The following is a 14183-nucleotide window of genomic DNA, read 5'->3' as shown; positions in this document are numbered from 1 at the left end:
TTCATACTATGTTCCAATATTCAAGTTTTAATCAATAAAATGTAAATAAAACTCATGCACCTTCTTATGATTTCATCATATATTCATTTTTAAAAGATAATTTATTGAAAACAAAATAAATAATTATATAATGATGATTTTAACTAATAAAATTACTTGTAATTTATCAATATCAATAAAATTAAAAGCACATACCTACTCTAAAAAAAAAAAAAGATATAATAATAATAAATGCAACCATGTGCTTATCTTATGGCCATTCAGAACATCAGTTCTTAGAAAAACAATTACAAGTTAATAGGTAAATTGCAAATTCACGAATAATTTACATAAATTTGCAAAAAACAAATAATTTTGTTATTTTATTTTTATTTTTCCCAACTAATTTTACTAGGTTATTATTTAAGGTGGAATCTCGAATCTTTTAGGTCACTAATGAGGATATAATCCAGTACTTCGCGTACAAAACCGTTGAATGCTCCAACACGTATGGTAGCCGTACATTTAAGATCCGGTTCTGGTCCCTACATTATCTTTTCAGTTTCTTTTTCAAGTACATGTTCCTACATTTATCTTAAACAGGAGTCCTAATCTTAGGAAAAGAGCTTAACAACCGATGATTAGAAATCGGACGGTGGTGATTGGGTCCACAGCATAAAGGCCCAAACAACTCGTGAAATAAATGTCATTTCAAGGAGTTAGCTTTTTAGCGAGAGAAGAGAGCAATGAATATGATGCTTTTGTTTGTGCTCTGGGAGAGAGAGTATAGTAAGTGTGAGAGTTTATTGCAAGTTAGATGTGGCGCACTAAAGGTACCGGTCTTGTCATAGGACTCTGTTTGATGTGACAATCACGACCGTTCGATTGATCTATGATTTGATTTTGGCCCGATGTGTAAATAAACACTCATTTACTCAGTTACTGTTTAAGACTTACGTGGCAAAAACAGCTGTTGTTTTTAGGCCGCGTTTAGGATTTTTGAAAGTTTGGGGAAGAAGAGAGTAGCGTTTTGATGGGTATTTGCATTTTAGTTTTGGCCTATTTCGGTAATTTAGCAATTTATTTATATATGATAGAAAAAAACACTAAGTGTCCCTTGTACGCTGTGCTCTCCACATCACTTTCTGATGCCTTTGGCATGCTAAGTTGGTTGGTCGAACATGAGCAGAAGATATAGCATGTGTGCCTTACAACAAGAGGCTGCTCTCTCTTTGTTTTTTCCCCCACGTTTATAACCATCAACTCATACATATGGATCCATACAATCGTAACATCAATTTACAGACACATATATAAATAGCATTTTGATACATATATATCCGCAATAACTTTGGCTATAGGTCCCACCACCCCACCATTGTTACATTCTCTAATATTATGATATGATATATCCATATCCTCTTCTCATGTTTTTTCTTCATTCCATTGATTGCCACTATGTCCTCTGTACTTTAAAAATCCTTAGCTTATTTGAGCCACTTTGCTCGTTAGTTTGTCAAATGAGATCACTATAGTGATTGTTTTCTAAGTACAAAATCTCAAATTGTGAATATACATTAAAACATTCGTATTGATAGCTATAGACTTAGTTAAATATAATTCCATTTAGAGCTCTTTACTGAATCCGAATGAGAGTACTTTGATTGTCTTAATAACTAAAAAATTTGAATTTCACTGGGTTCTCATTGGTGGAAAATAGTTGAATTACAGTGAAAAATATTGCAATATAATTAAATATACTGCATAAATAAAAATATATTTTATTACAACTCGATATTTGCTTAAATATTATTATTATTTCCAATGATAAATAGATGATCATCCAATCCTAATTTGTATTTGATGATTTGTGGGGAAGAATTTATCTAGCTTTTGAAGTAATTAGACTAATGCAATACTTGGTAATCATGATAATTAGAATCATGAGGGTAGTTGTCTAAAAAGTAAGATGTTGATTACAACCACCAAAAGAGCCTCCTTTCTTGATTATGATTGGTTAAGGTGGATTTTATTTACATAATGCAATGAGGTTCTTCTTCGAATCTTCTTTTTTTTTTTTTTTTTTTTTCTATTCATAAGATTAATGAATTAATTAATCCATTTTTATTATGATAAGTGTTTTAAAATAAGTCCAATTGCTTTGAATTTTTATGATGGCCCTTCCATTTTGTGTCCTTATTCTTGATTAAGTCAAGATGTCCATTAAGTTAACAAAGACATCTTTTTTCTTTGAAACGCATGCGCCAAAATTAAAAATTCAATGGGACAGTTATAAGGATAATAATTAATCTTTTCATGTGTTGATTTTCCAAAGATTGTTGGCTGCGACACCGAGGATAATCCTCTCTTATAATAATTAATCCTCTCTAAGAGCACATAAAGTAAAATTGAGTGGTAAGTGCACACATGATTTAGCAATATATCCAGATTCGAATCTCATTTATCCCCGTACTATTGTATTATGCTTCTTGGAGCCAACTTGATATATAATATTTTAAAAAAAAAAAAAAGAAAAAGAAAAAACATCGGAGTGCTTTTCTTATGATTTATCAAGTGTCTAATAATGTTTTGGCTTTATAGGAGAAAGCCCTTATGCCCGGGAGTGGATGCCAAGCCTAAGGTATGAACGCATTATGAGCCGTAAACAAATGTTTGATACGGTGTGTCAAAGATGAAAAATATGTCACTCACCAACAAATCACAAACCTTCCTTTCTCCTCATCATCATTTTTTTTTTTATTTTCCTTCTTTTTTTTGTCTTCACTTTTTATTTTCTGCCATGCTTCTAAATCATCCATCATTTTTAGCTTGGTTGTGGTATTATATATACTTTCAAAGTTAAAGTAAATTTAGGTTGGAATTTCCTCTTTAGAACTTACAAAAAAAAAAAAAATTAAGAAAAAATAACGAAAGAAAGGAAAAATGCAAAAATTTCAAATGAAAAAGGTGAGAAAGTTGCTCTCTAGGTTTGAGTCTTTGACGTAGATTCAAGGAAAGAGCAATTAGAGAAAGTTGCAATATTTTCTACTGAAATGCCAGCATGTTCCCAAATCCCAACCACCCATAAACATAATTATCTGCCAACCAAGTTCCCAAAATTCCAACGAAAGCTTGGCCTTCCGTTTTTGGATATTTCAAGTCTTAAACCCATCTCTCCCAAAATGAAATTTCTTCAAGAGGATTTTGAATTTTGATCATCTGATCATATCTTGTCTTGTCTTAAAATGGAAAGTGGAAAGAGAAGAAGTAGTTGCTCTCTACATGGTCCCAACCCTTTGTGAAGTTTGTGCTAACTATAATTTTGGTTTCTTAGCCAAAATTGTTGACCTTCTTATTTAATGGTGTAGAAGCTTAAGAAGAAAGACTACATCCAATGAAGAAATTAAACCAAAAATGTCTTCCGGCACTAAAATTTCCGAAAAAGAAAAGTAAAAGTCAAAATGCTCAAAAGCCTAAAAAATCATCATTATTACTTTCAGTTGCACTAAATAAAACAACCTTACACTTTAACACTGACATTAAAAATATTTAAAAAAAAAAAAAAAAAAGAGAGGGAGAAGAGCCCATTAGACCTATACAGGCCATACTGGGCTTAAGCACCCGCTTAAGGTAGCACACAGCTTAGGTAAAGAAAAAATGTATGATGAAGTTAAATGCTGTATAAAGCCCACCAAAGTCAAAAGGTGGGCTGAAAAAAATAAACAGAAGACAACTCGCATTGGGCTTTTTGAGTAGCCATCCAAAACATTGGGCCTTATTGGCTACATATGAATTGAGTGGCTTTAGCCCCTTGTGCTCCTCAATGGAAAAATATTCCCTTTTATTTATTTTTAATGTAATAAAAAAATTCGAAAATCTTTAACTGAAATTTCCCTCAAGCAAAAACACATATGGAAAAGCTGATAAATAAAAGGTCAGACAGAGATGAAATATGACAATTATGACAACTTGGAAATTCTTAAATGATTCCTAAAGATATGTGCCCAAAAGGACTCTTTAACTTTAAGTAATCATGCCATACAGTAAATCTTTCAAAATTCCATCAAAATTATGTGTATATTGAGTACAAAAAAATCCAGTCTGGATATACTCAGATTACTCACTAAAAAGATACAAAAGGAACTTTTGCTAACTAATACTATAATTTTTATGATGACATTATTAATAGCTAAAGTCCACATAGACAAAGTTTAATGTTATCTTAATGTGATATGATTAACCTCCAGCTAAATTCCACCTGTACATGATGTGGAAAATCTGGTCCCACTTTCCTTCCAATCCTAGCTGCCTGCTACCTTTGTTATCTAACTAGATTTATTTTATTAGGTTTCTATTGTCAAGGATTAAGTATTAAGGCAGGTAGTTATTCACAACCCTTTTTTCCTTGGCCTACTTACCATGCAAATTTTTTTTTTTTTTTTTTTTTTTAATAATTCAAAAATGGCAAATGTGTTTAATGATTTTGGCATGGCCATTCATTGAAGAAAGTGATTAACAAAAATATAATTATCCCATCATCTTTTTATCAAATAACAATTTTATTTACTAACCCTTTTACCCTCTCGCATGCTAACAGCCAATTCATTAGGTGAGAAGTCATTGTTGGTGGAATTTCATTTCATTGCTTATCAACTTTATTTGGTATCCAAAATCAAGAGAGGACACATTTTGTGTTGCTTGACAGTCAGACTTTTAATTTAAAGGCTTCAAATTCAATTTTCTATTTATGTTTGAGTTTATGATTTTATTTTTATTTATAATTTCTGTCTATATTAGGGTTTACTATGCTTTATTACAGCATTATATCAATATATCTTGTATCATAATATTTAGTTATAAAAAAGTTGCATAGCTTCATAATAATAATAATTAATCAATTAATATTTAAGATTAAAATAATAAAGCACAAACAAACAATTCGCTCCTTGACGATGTAATTTTGGGTATTTAGAGGTGTTTGCGAATTGTAGAGTATCATTCTCTTATGGTTCGAGAATTATTAAAAGCTGATTTGATTGTTATTGATCGATCGAAGTTTAATTTATTTTTAATTTAAAAAGAAAAAAAAAAGGCTAATATTGATGGTATATATGGGATTAGTGTTCTTCCATATTTAGAGGCCCTAAATCAAGGGTATTAATTTATTAACTTAGCAGGAAAACCTAATTTCTCGAAGAAAGGTATAGAAAAATGAACAATAAAATAAGGAATGGAAGGAGAATATAATATAATTTAAATAAAAAAGGGATCTCAGTCTCTCGTTTGGTATCTTTTGGCGTTTGGGCCAGGTTAGATCTCTCCGTCTAATATGCAAATATTATGTTTTCACAGTTGTCCCCTCTGCACGTGTGGCCCTACCCCAGTCAAACGCACCACCACATTTCACCGATTTTCTTTAACCCTTCCAATAAATCGCCGCGCCAGGGATGCTCTTCCACATATGCAATATGTGTCTTTATAATTATAAACGAAATAACTACACACCCATTGTAATTTAAATATTTAATAAACATAAATCTAGTAAAGCAAGCTTTCTTTTGATTTTATTTATCAAAAATTCATTTTTAAGTAAATAAAAAATTGAATTTGATGTAGTGCTTGGACAAAACTTTTTTTTTTCTTTTTAAATATAATAAAGGGTCTAATCCAAATTATCTAATTAGCCGTGGCTATACACACCCATCAGATTAGCCTACACCACACATAAACACGAGCTGGCAGAATTGAGAAAGTGCTTTAAGCTACCATCACAGTTAATTGTTAACCAAATGCATCCGCTTGATAATCATCTATGATTTTATTGATTTTTCCACGTCTATAGAAAATATGAATGAAAAATGAGATGTTTTAAATTCTCTCTAACACATAAATTATTATCAATTTGGTAAATATTATTTTAAAACACGGACCATCCATTTTATATAATCAATAATATTATTCCATTTTGGACTCCCATATAGAAAATATCCTTATTAAAATTGCGTACTTAAAATGTGTTTAAAAGAAAAATTCACCCATTTCCAAAATTTCCCAAATTCATCGAGAAGTTAATGATTTAGTCTAATATATTTTTATATTTTTATTTTATATTTTTCAGCATAGGTTTGCTAATCCAAAAACATTTTTAATAATAATAGTAATAATAATAATAAATTAATACAAATCATGATTTTCTATTATATTTCACAAAATTCAATTGCTTCGGACAAATGGTTACAAAAATCAATGAAGTTAGAGCAAGAAATATACACGATTACTGCCCGTCGAGCGTTTTCGGTGTCGGCAACAGAGGCCAAAGTAAAACGGGTCAACGTAAGACTACCCAGAGTTCGTTAAAATCGTGAATTTATCGCCGAGTACTTGTGAATTTTGGCGCCACTAAAGAAAGTGGGACCCGACCAACCAACTATCTCAAGGTTCTTCCAGCCCTTTGTAATTTGTGCCTAGGCTTTTTCCAACACTACCACCTTTTCTATTGCATCGCTTAATGGTTACTACTAATCTCGTGAATTTCGTTTCCCATTTTGCCCTCGATTCTTTTTTCTTTCGAGAAAAAATAATAATATTTTTATCATTTTTTCAAGAATATTTCTTTGACAGTAATAATATTCATCATGCAAAAAAATATATATGAAATTACTTTTAATGCGATAAAATTTATCCATATATTTTTAAAAAATAAACTTTTAATGCGTGATTATAAATTTATTTTTTTATAATTATCATAGTAAGTTAATAATATCTAACTACAATAATATGAAAATTAATGTGTTTATGGATATAAATAAATAAAGATCGAGAACAACGTTAATAATTTTTTAAAACTACAAAAATCCAGAGTAATTAATATATTAATATACACCATAAAATGTTAATTAATATTTTGGCAAACAAATCACTTATTATGCAAAAGTAGGTTTAAAATACTTAATGATTTAAAGCTTAGAAATGTGAAATATTTGTAAACTTTTCACACAATAATAACTATGACTAATAAAATTTTATCTTATTATTATCTGAAATGTTTTATTTAGATAATAAAATCATTGATATTTTTCATCTATCTAATAAAATGAGAAATAGTATTGATAAATTAAAATCAAGGGTAGGTTAGTAATACGAAAAGCATCGTTAAATATCTACACACTGCTGCAGGTCTCTGGTGCACACCCTTCAACTGTTGAGTCTTCTCTGAAAGTCGCTTTCGCTTTTTACAGTGACAGCAAATTACCAGAGAAGCTGAAAGTGGAAAAACGCACAAAACTTAACCAAACAAACAATGCTCTGTTTGCAGGTCCCTCATTCTCTGCTTCTTCTTCTGCTCAAACCCCCCTTAGTACTTGCATCAATACTATTCTATTAACCAAAACTCACCATTACCTTCTCCACTCTAACCATTTCTCCAAACCCATCTTTTTTTCCTTCTTCTCTCAATTCTTGATTATTTTTCCTCCATATTCTGTAAAAAGAAACTGGAAAAAGAAATATACTTCTGTAGATCCCATTCCACGTTCTTCTTGATCATTTGTACTGTCCCCATGTTTCTTTTTACTGTTTTCTGCTAAGTTGTCAGCTTTAGTCACTATCCTTCACTAAATTTAGCTAAGTACTTATTCTTTTATCAAATTTATGCTTCTTTTATTCCTTTCTTTTTTAATTTTATTTCCGAATTCTCTTCATAGAGTTCAAATCTTGAACTTCCCTTCCTACTTTTCTTGAAATTTATTCCAAGTTTATTCTTAAAATTCAAATCTTGAATCTTCTTGGTACTCTAATTGAATACGAAAATTTTAAGTACAATGAATTTTTTGTTTCTACTGATATGCTTTGTTTCCCTTCGAATCCCTTCTGTACGCTCATATTCCACACAACCCATGAATTGTACGGATACCACACGCTTATGCACATCGTTTATGGCCTTTAAACCTCAAGAGAATCAGACTCTAGCAGTGATCCAAAGCATGTTCGATGTGTTGCCCCAAGATGTAACCGTGGAAGGCAGTGATCATGGGTACATATTCATCAAGAAGAATTGCTCTTGCTTATCCATAGACAAGGTTTATGCCTCGAATACTACATATACAATGAAATCAAGCGATGGTTATGTGTATGACATTGTGATCAATGCTTATGATGGGCTTGGTTTTCTTCCAAATACGACAAGAAAAGCCAAGGTTGGTGCAGTGATTTCATTGAGGCTGTTTTGTGGGTGTTCAAGTGGGTTGTGGAATTACTTGATGAGTTATGTGATGGGGGAGGGAGATACTGTGGAGTCATTGTCAAGTCGATTCGGGGTTAGCATGGATAGTATCGAGGCAGTAAATGGAATAGGGAATCCTGATAATGTTACTGTTGGTACTCTTTACTATATTCCTTTGAATTCAGGTTAGTCTTGTGCTCCAATTTTGTCAGTTTTTCTATATATGCTCCCGATGTGCAATATCAAATGATTTTAGGAAACTTGTTCATTTTGGAAATGTTTATGAGTTTAAGATTTGAGGAACCTGTAATTTCTGGTATATGTAAATATCTGCAATGCCATGCCTTTTTGAGTTGATAGTTAGCTTGCTTTTGGGAAATAGATAAATTTTGGCAAAAAATGTAGAAAGTAGTTTGCTGGTAGTTTTTGTATTTATGGAGTTGGAATCTCAATGAACCCTCAGGACGTGTGTAGCCTTGTGCCAGAGACGCCTTGTTTACTTGTGAGGTTAGAATGACATGATGACAGTCTATTATGCTATTTTCAAAATCTTGAGATTGGCTTGAATGATGGGTTGAGAGGCGAAATTGTGATTCATCACGGTGCAATTTTTGGCTATATGTAGTTGGGATAGATTTTGAGTAACTTCTCTAATTTAAGGAAGTTGGAAATAGGTTCAAATGTTATTGATTCTAATGACATATCAAAACAAGAATCTATAATTATAGTTTGCAAATCTTTGGTAGCTTTTTGTAAGAGCAGCATTATATGATGCTCAGAAAATGTAAAACTGAACGCAAACAGTTGGATACTTAACTGTCAGTGTTGTGCCCAACTTGAAGCAATTGGCATTTCTTGTATTCCTGTGAAGGGGAATGGTGCTAGAAAGGCCTGTGAAACCAATATCAAGAGCTTAAGCAAGCTCACAGATTTAGAGCTGCAGTTAAATTATAGCTGGAGAAACTATCTTTCTAGTGGATTGTGTGGTAAATATTTGCTGGATAAGGAGATAAGCTGAATGGATTTCAGAGTATTCTCAGAAGAGGTCTTTAGCATTCAATTCCCCAACCCAAAAGTTAGCTTACTTGATTCTGCAACCTCATATTCAGGTGCATACACAGAGCAGCTTTGCACAACATCCTATTTGATATGCAATCTCAAATTTCTTAGCAGATCATGCAAGTGGCAGTTGGTCAGCATATAGGAATGGAAGCAAATTAAAGGCTGTATAGTGCTCGAAAAAATAAGGATTAATTGTCTTTAATGGAGCAAGCACTTTTGGTAATAGAAGTCCGGATGGTTATTAATGCCTAACATCCCACTTTGTTGTGCCTTTTCAATCATTTATACTCAACTGGATTTCATTTTAGTCCTTTTCTTTTGGCTATCTATTCTAGTCATTTTTGTAAAATTATAGATGCACCTTATTTGGGCCGCTATTTGCTTATTAACCTCTCCCTCTCTTTTTTCCCTCTTCTTATTATTCGTTTTTCCCAGTTCCTGGTGAGCCTTATCCTGTGGAGAATGACATTCCTCTTAGTCCCACTCCAGCTCCTGAACCTTCCTTGGATAATTTCTCAGGTATTTTATCTCTGTAATGTTGTTAAACAAAAGAAGCTGTTTGTCCTTTGTTATGCTACTTTATGAATTCAATAACTGCTCACACGTACAGACATTTGAGTTTTTAAATAGTTGTGTATTTTGCTGAATGTATATAAGTTAACAAGTGTCAGCAGCTTCCATAAAAGAAAAATTATTGATGTAATAATTGGAGCATCAAGCATATGAAAATGAAGATGTAGCAAGAAACTTAATAGTTCAGATATATGACATATCTTTGGATACTGAATATAAGAAAGAAGTTAAATACTTTAAGTATTGTATATGAACGGATGACTAGTGTTAACATGCATTTATTGTTAGTTTACTACTCTTATCGAGGTTAGATAATATAATCAACTTAGAGCCATAGTAAATCTGTCTCCAATTCCCTTTCGATCCGTTGATAATATCCAAATGTTGATTTATATTCTCTGGACATCTTTTTTTGGTTTCCAAGCTTCTGATTATGATTCTTACCCCCCATTTTTTCCTTGCCTTTTTTAATTTGATTGACATTTCTTTAGGTGTAATCTCAGTTCAGTTCTCATATGTCATATTATGACTTGAATGCCTTATGCATGCAGCAAATCCAGTGAAGCACAAGGCACATATATCTTATGTATGGATAATAGGTGGTCTCGGGGTTGGTCTTGCACTGATTTTATTTTGTATAGTCGTTTGTGTATGCTTGAAGTCCTCTAGCTGCTTTTCTAAAGCTCGAGGAGATCGTGCTAAAGACCCTGATGGCAAGAGTTCTCATAAGTTTCATATCCTTCGCAAGCCAAGTTTCTGCTGTGCTTCAGGGAGGTACATGTCTGGCAAATCTGGAGACTGGAAGCAAACAAATGGGGAGTCTAGCAGCCACCAAAATACTATACCTAAAGGTTTTATAAAACCATCTATGAGATTCTAAAAGAGCTTTAGATGCTTGAATTTCAGCATTAGCCATTGTTTTCTTTTTCATGTTTGATATCATCAAAGTGCTTATTTTGCCAAGTTTAAGTTCACATGTATGATTCCATATTCTCATTGACAGCTTTAGGAACTGATATGCTTGACATGGAAAAGCCTGTGGTTTTCACATATGAAGACATTATTTTTGCCACTGATGGATTCTCTGATTCAAATCTTATTGGGCATGGAACGTATGGTTCTGTATATTATGGCCACCTTCATGACCAGGTTTCTAGCTGTTTCCTTTGTTTCTTAGTTTTATATCATGGTGTATAGTAATTCTCATTGTCACTCGATGTTAACCTTTCAGGAAGTTGCCGTTAAGAGAATGACTGCTACAAAAACTAAAGAATTTATGGCAGAGATGAAAGTCTTGTGCAAGGTCCACCATACAAATCTGGTAATTCTTTTGGTAAATTAAAGGTTCACCAATGGTGCTTTTGGTTTTCTAGCTTGTTTCTTTCAGCAATTCAAAGTTTTGACTGTATTGTTTTAATTTTGTCAAGGTAGAATTGATTGGCTATGCAACCAGTGATGATGAGCTCTTCCTGATTTATGAATATGCTCAGAAGGGTTCACTTAAAAACCATCTGCATGATCCTCAGAATAAGGGTAAGTTGCTTAAGCTTGCTTAGAATACTGTGTTCATGGCTGTGTGCTGTAGTTGTTTCAGTGTTGCTTGTTTTGGACCGTTTAAATTTCTTAAGTTTATAATTCTCAAAAAAAATTTGTTGAGTTTAGCAGTGTTCTAAGAAAATTTTGAACATGTCACATTATGAATTTACTCTGCCTTTATGGTGAGAATACGTATAGAACTATGCCTTTCATGGCGAGAAGTTTGGGAAGATGTCCAAAATGAACTTACATTTTGGCCTGCATATGGATAGAATCAGTTGGTTTGATAATAAGATGAAGTGACTATGTTGCCTCACATGAAAAAGAAAAGAATTGATAATGTTAAGAAGAATTTAACTCATTGTAGCCTACTGTGTAGCATGATTTTCTAATCTGAGAGGACAGGGAAATGCTCCTTTTCCTCCTCCTCCTCCTCTCTCTCCCTCTCTCTCTCTCTTCTTTTAAGTCTCGTAATCTCTCTTCTCCATCATATATAATATTGCAAATGGTAGCATTTAATTGACCCAGAAGTGCTTCTCAGATCCATAGTTATGGTTCATGTACCCGTGACATTCATATGTGATACTGATGTTGCAAATGTTGCTTCCTTGAAGGTTATACGTCACTTTCGTGGATCATGAGGGTCCAGGTTGCACTTGATGCAGCTAGAGGTCTGGAATACATCCATGAGCACACTAAAACACACTATGTCCACCGGGATATCAAGACAAGCAACATCTTACTTGATGGTTCCTTCAGGGCTAAGGTTTTCACATATTAGATTTTACTGATTGCTTCTTGTAATCTGAAGATACATTGCTTCATCTCAAAAAGTTTTTGCATTTAGATTTCAGATTTTGGATTGGCAAAACTTGTTGGGAAAAGAGGCGAGGGAGAGACTACAGCAACAAAAGTTGTTGGTACTTTTGGTTACCTGGCACCAGAGTAAGCAAATAGACTGTCGGTCAGCTATCGTGGTCCATACTAAGTCCTTCTAATAGTCTTACTTTTAGCATTGGTTCTGTGCAGATATTTGAGTGATGGTCTTGCCACAGCCAAAAGTGATGTGTACGCTTTTGGGGTTGTTCTTTTTGAGATCATATCTGGGAAGGAGGCCATCATTCGAACTGAAGGTGCCGTAACAAAAAATCCTGAAAGACGTTCACTAGCATCCATTGTAAGTGTTGTTATTGCACCAAAATCCATCATATTACTGAGAACCATGTTTTTGTATTAAATTTTCGTAATTTCAAACTTTCACAGTTTGTTAATATTTGAAAGCCAGAAAGTCTCGTCGCAAACTCACTGAAAAGTTACCAACAATAAAATGTTTACATTATAACTTTCATTCCTGATAAAGTGTCCAACAACTTCTGTTCTTGGGTGTAACTGTAGAGTACAGAAGTATTAGTTTGGATTGGTGGCCACAGTTCTGCAAATGTGATTGGAAGTGTTTGCCATACTTTTTGCATTGTCACTGAAGGTTTGATTGAGCTTCATCTGCTCTTGTAGAAGCATAGATATCTCTTTTATCCGACTCCCACTTCTTTCTTGGTGATGAGTATGGTAGATTCAGAAGCTGTATGATTGAAAAACAATGTGAGAAGTGTAGATTGAAAAACTGAAAGGCTGCATACCTCCCAATCTTAGGGCTTTCAATTTATTAAATGATTTTAAACTTAGAAGAAGTTGAAAGAACGTTTTAGTCAGTAAATATGCATGCTTGTCCTGTGCATATTCTCAATTCCAATTCTCTTAAACTCTTAGGCTTATGAATGTTCATCTCACTTTTCTGATTATGATGAATCTGCTGTGATTCAAACACTATTTGTTTTGCAAATATCACGTGTCCTTATTTCACTGAGTAAACATCCACACAGTGTGCTACTTAACTGAAACATTTTTTTCATAAAATTGCAGATGCTAGCAGCTCTTAGGAACTCACCTGACTCCCTGAGCATGTCAAGCTTGAAAGATTACATTGATCCCAATATGATGGATTTATACCCTCATGATTGCGTATTCAAGGTAAATTTATCATCTTTCCTCGTGTTAAATAATGGTTGTTGCTTTAAAATAGCATAGATGTCTATTTTGCAATTGCACCTTCAAATCATATTGTTGTGACTCGACTTTTTAACTAATTTCTTTCTTGGTGGGATGTCATTGCGCAGTTGGCCATGCTTGCAAAACAATGTGTAGATGAGGATCCCATCCTGCGGCCTGACATGAAGCAAGTTGTGATTTCATTATCGCAGATCCTTTTATCCTCCATTGAGTGGGAAGCAACTCTTGCAGGAAACAGCCAAGTATTCAGTGGCCTGGTCCAGGGAAGATAGTGATCAAGCAAGCTCCTATTCCAATTCCTACTCCTTTGCCCTTCTTTGTTTCTCCATTATTTACCCACTTGAGCCCTATATGTAGTTAATTAGGCGCATGCATAGTAGCTTTGATATTCCAATAAAGAGGTGATATGGTACCTATTAATATTACTATTGATTTTGTACACAAGTTTTACCTCTGGATGGAAAATTTTGATGCAATGTAAAAATGTGGTTATATTATATAGCTAGGGAAAAGTTTTATAGCTCCTGTAGACAAGATAGTTTGGTAGCCCATTGCAATAGCATATTTTGGTCTTTATCCACAGTTTTTTCTGTTATTGAACCCCTTTAGTATATTCTATTTGTTAACTTGGATAGAATTGAAAATTGTAGGCATTACAGATAAGTTTGTTGTACAGATTTGTAAATACCGAACACTTTTGGGGCTTCTGCGGGTCATATACATAACCAACCAACCGACTTACCTA

The 14183-nt window shown here is 33.2% G+C and overlaps 1 protein-coding gene across 1 annotated transcript; it reads left to right on the top strand.

Moving 5' to 3' along the window:
- Nucleotides 1-7186: 7186 nt before the first annotated feature.
- On the top strand, nt 7187-13935 carry LYK3 (protein kinase family protein / peptidoglycan-binding LysM domain-containing protein). Its single transcript, XM_012213687.4, has 11 exons — nt 7187-8385; nt 9698-9781; nt 10387-10686; nt 10839-10984; nt 11067-11156; nt 11263-11368; nt 11986-12137; nt 12219-12316; nt 12401-12548; nt 13292-13399; nt 13546-13935. Exons 1-11 carry the CDS (start codon nt 7800-7802, stop codon nt 13708-13710), a joined length of 1983 nt encoding a protein of 660 aa, XP_012069077.1. The 5' UTR covers nt 7187-7799; the 3' UTR covers nt 13711-13935.
- The last annotated feature ends 248 nt before the right edge of the window (nt 13936-14183 follow it).

Source organism: Jatropha curcas, chromosome 1, assembly GCF_041381405.1.
Source record: "Jatropha curcas cultivar XTBG-Jc1 chromosome 1, XTBG_Jcur_1.0, whole genome shotgun sequence".
Taxonomy (NCBI): Eukaryota; Viridiplantae; Streptophyta; class Magnoliopsida; order Malpighiales; family Euphorbiaceae; genus Jatropha; species Jatropha curcas.
Note: the sequence above shows the minus strand (reverse complement) of the source record. Positions and strands in the feature narration are given on the sequence as shown.

Coding starts and splice junctions, on each gene's coding strand:
- LYK3 (XM_012213687.4), top strand. CDS start 7,800: ATGAATTTTTTGTTTCTACTGATATGCTTTGTTTCCCTTCGAATCCCT. Junction 11,369..11,985: donor GCATGATCCTCAGAATAAGG/GTAAGTTGCTTA, acceptor GCTTCCTTGAAG/GTTATACGTCACTTTCGTGG. Junction 13,400..13,545: donor CTCATGATTGCGTATTCAAG/GTAAATTTATCA, acceptor GTCATTGCGCAG/TTGGCCATGCTTGCAAAACA.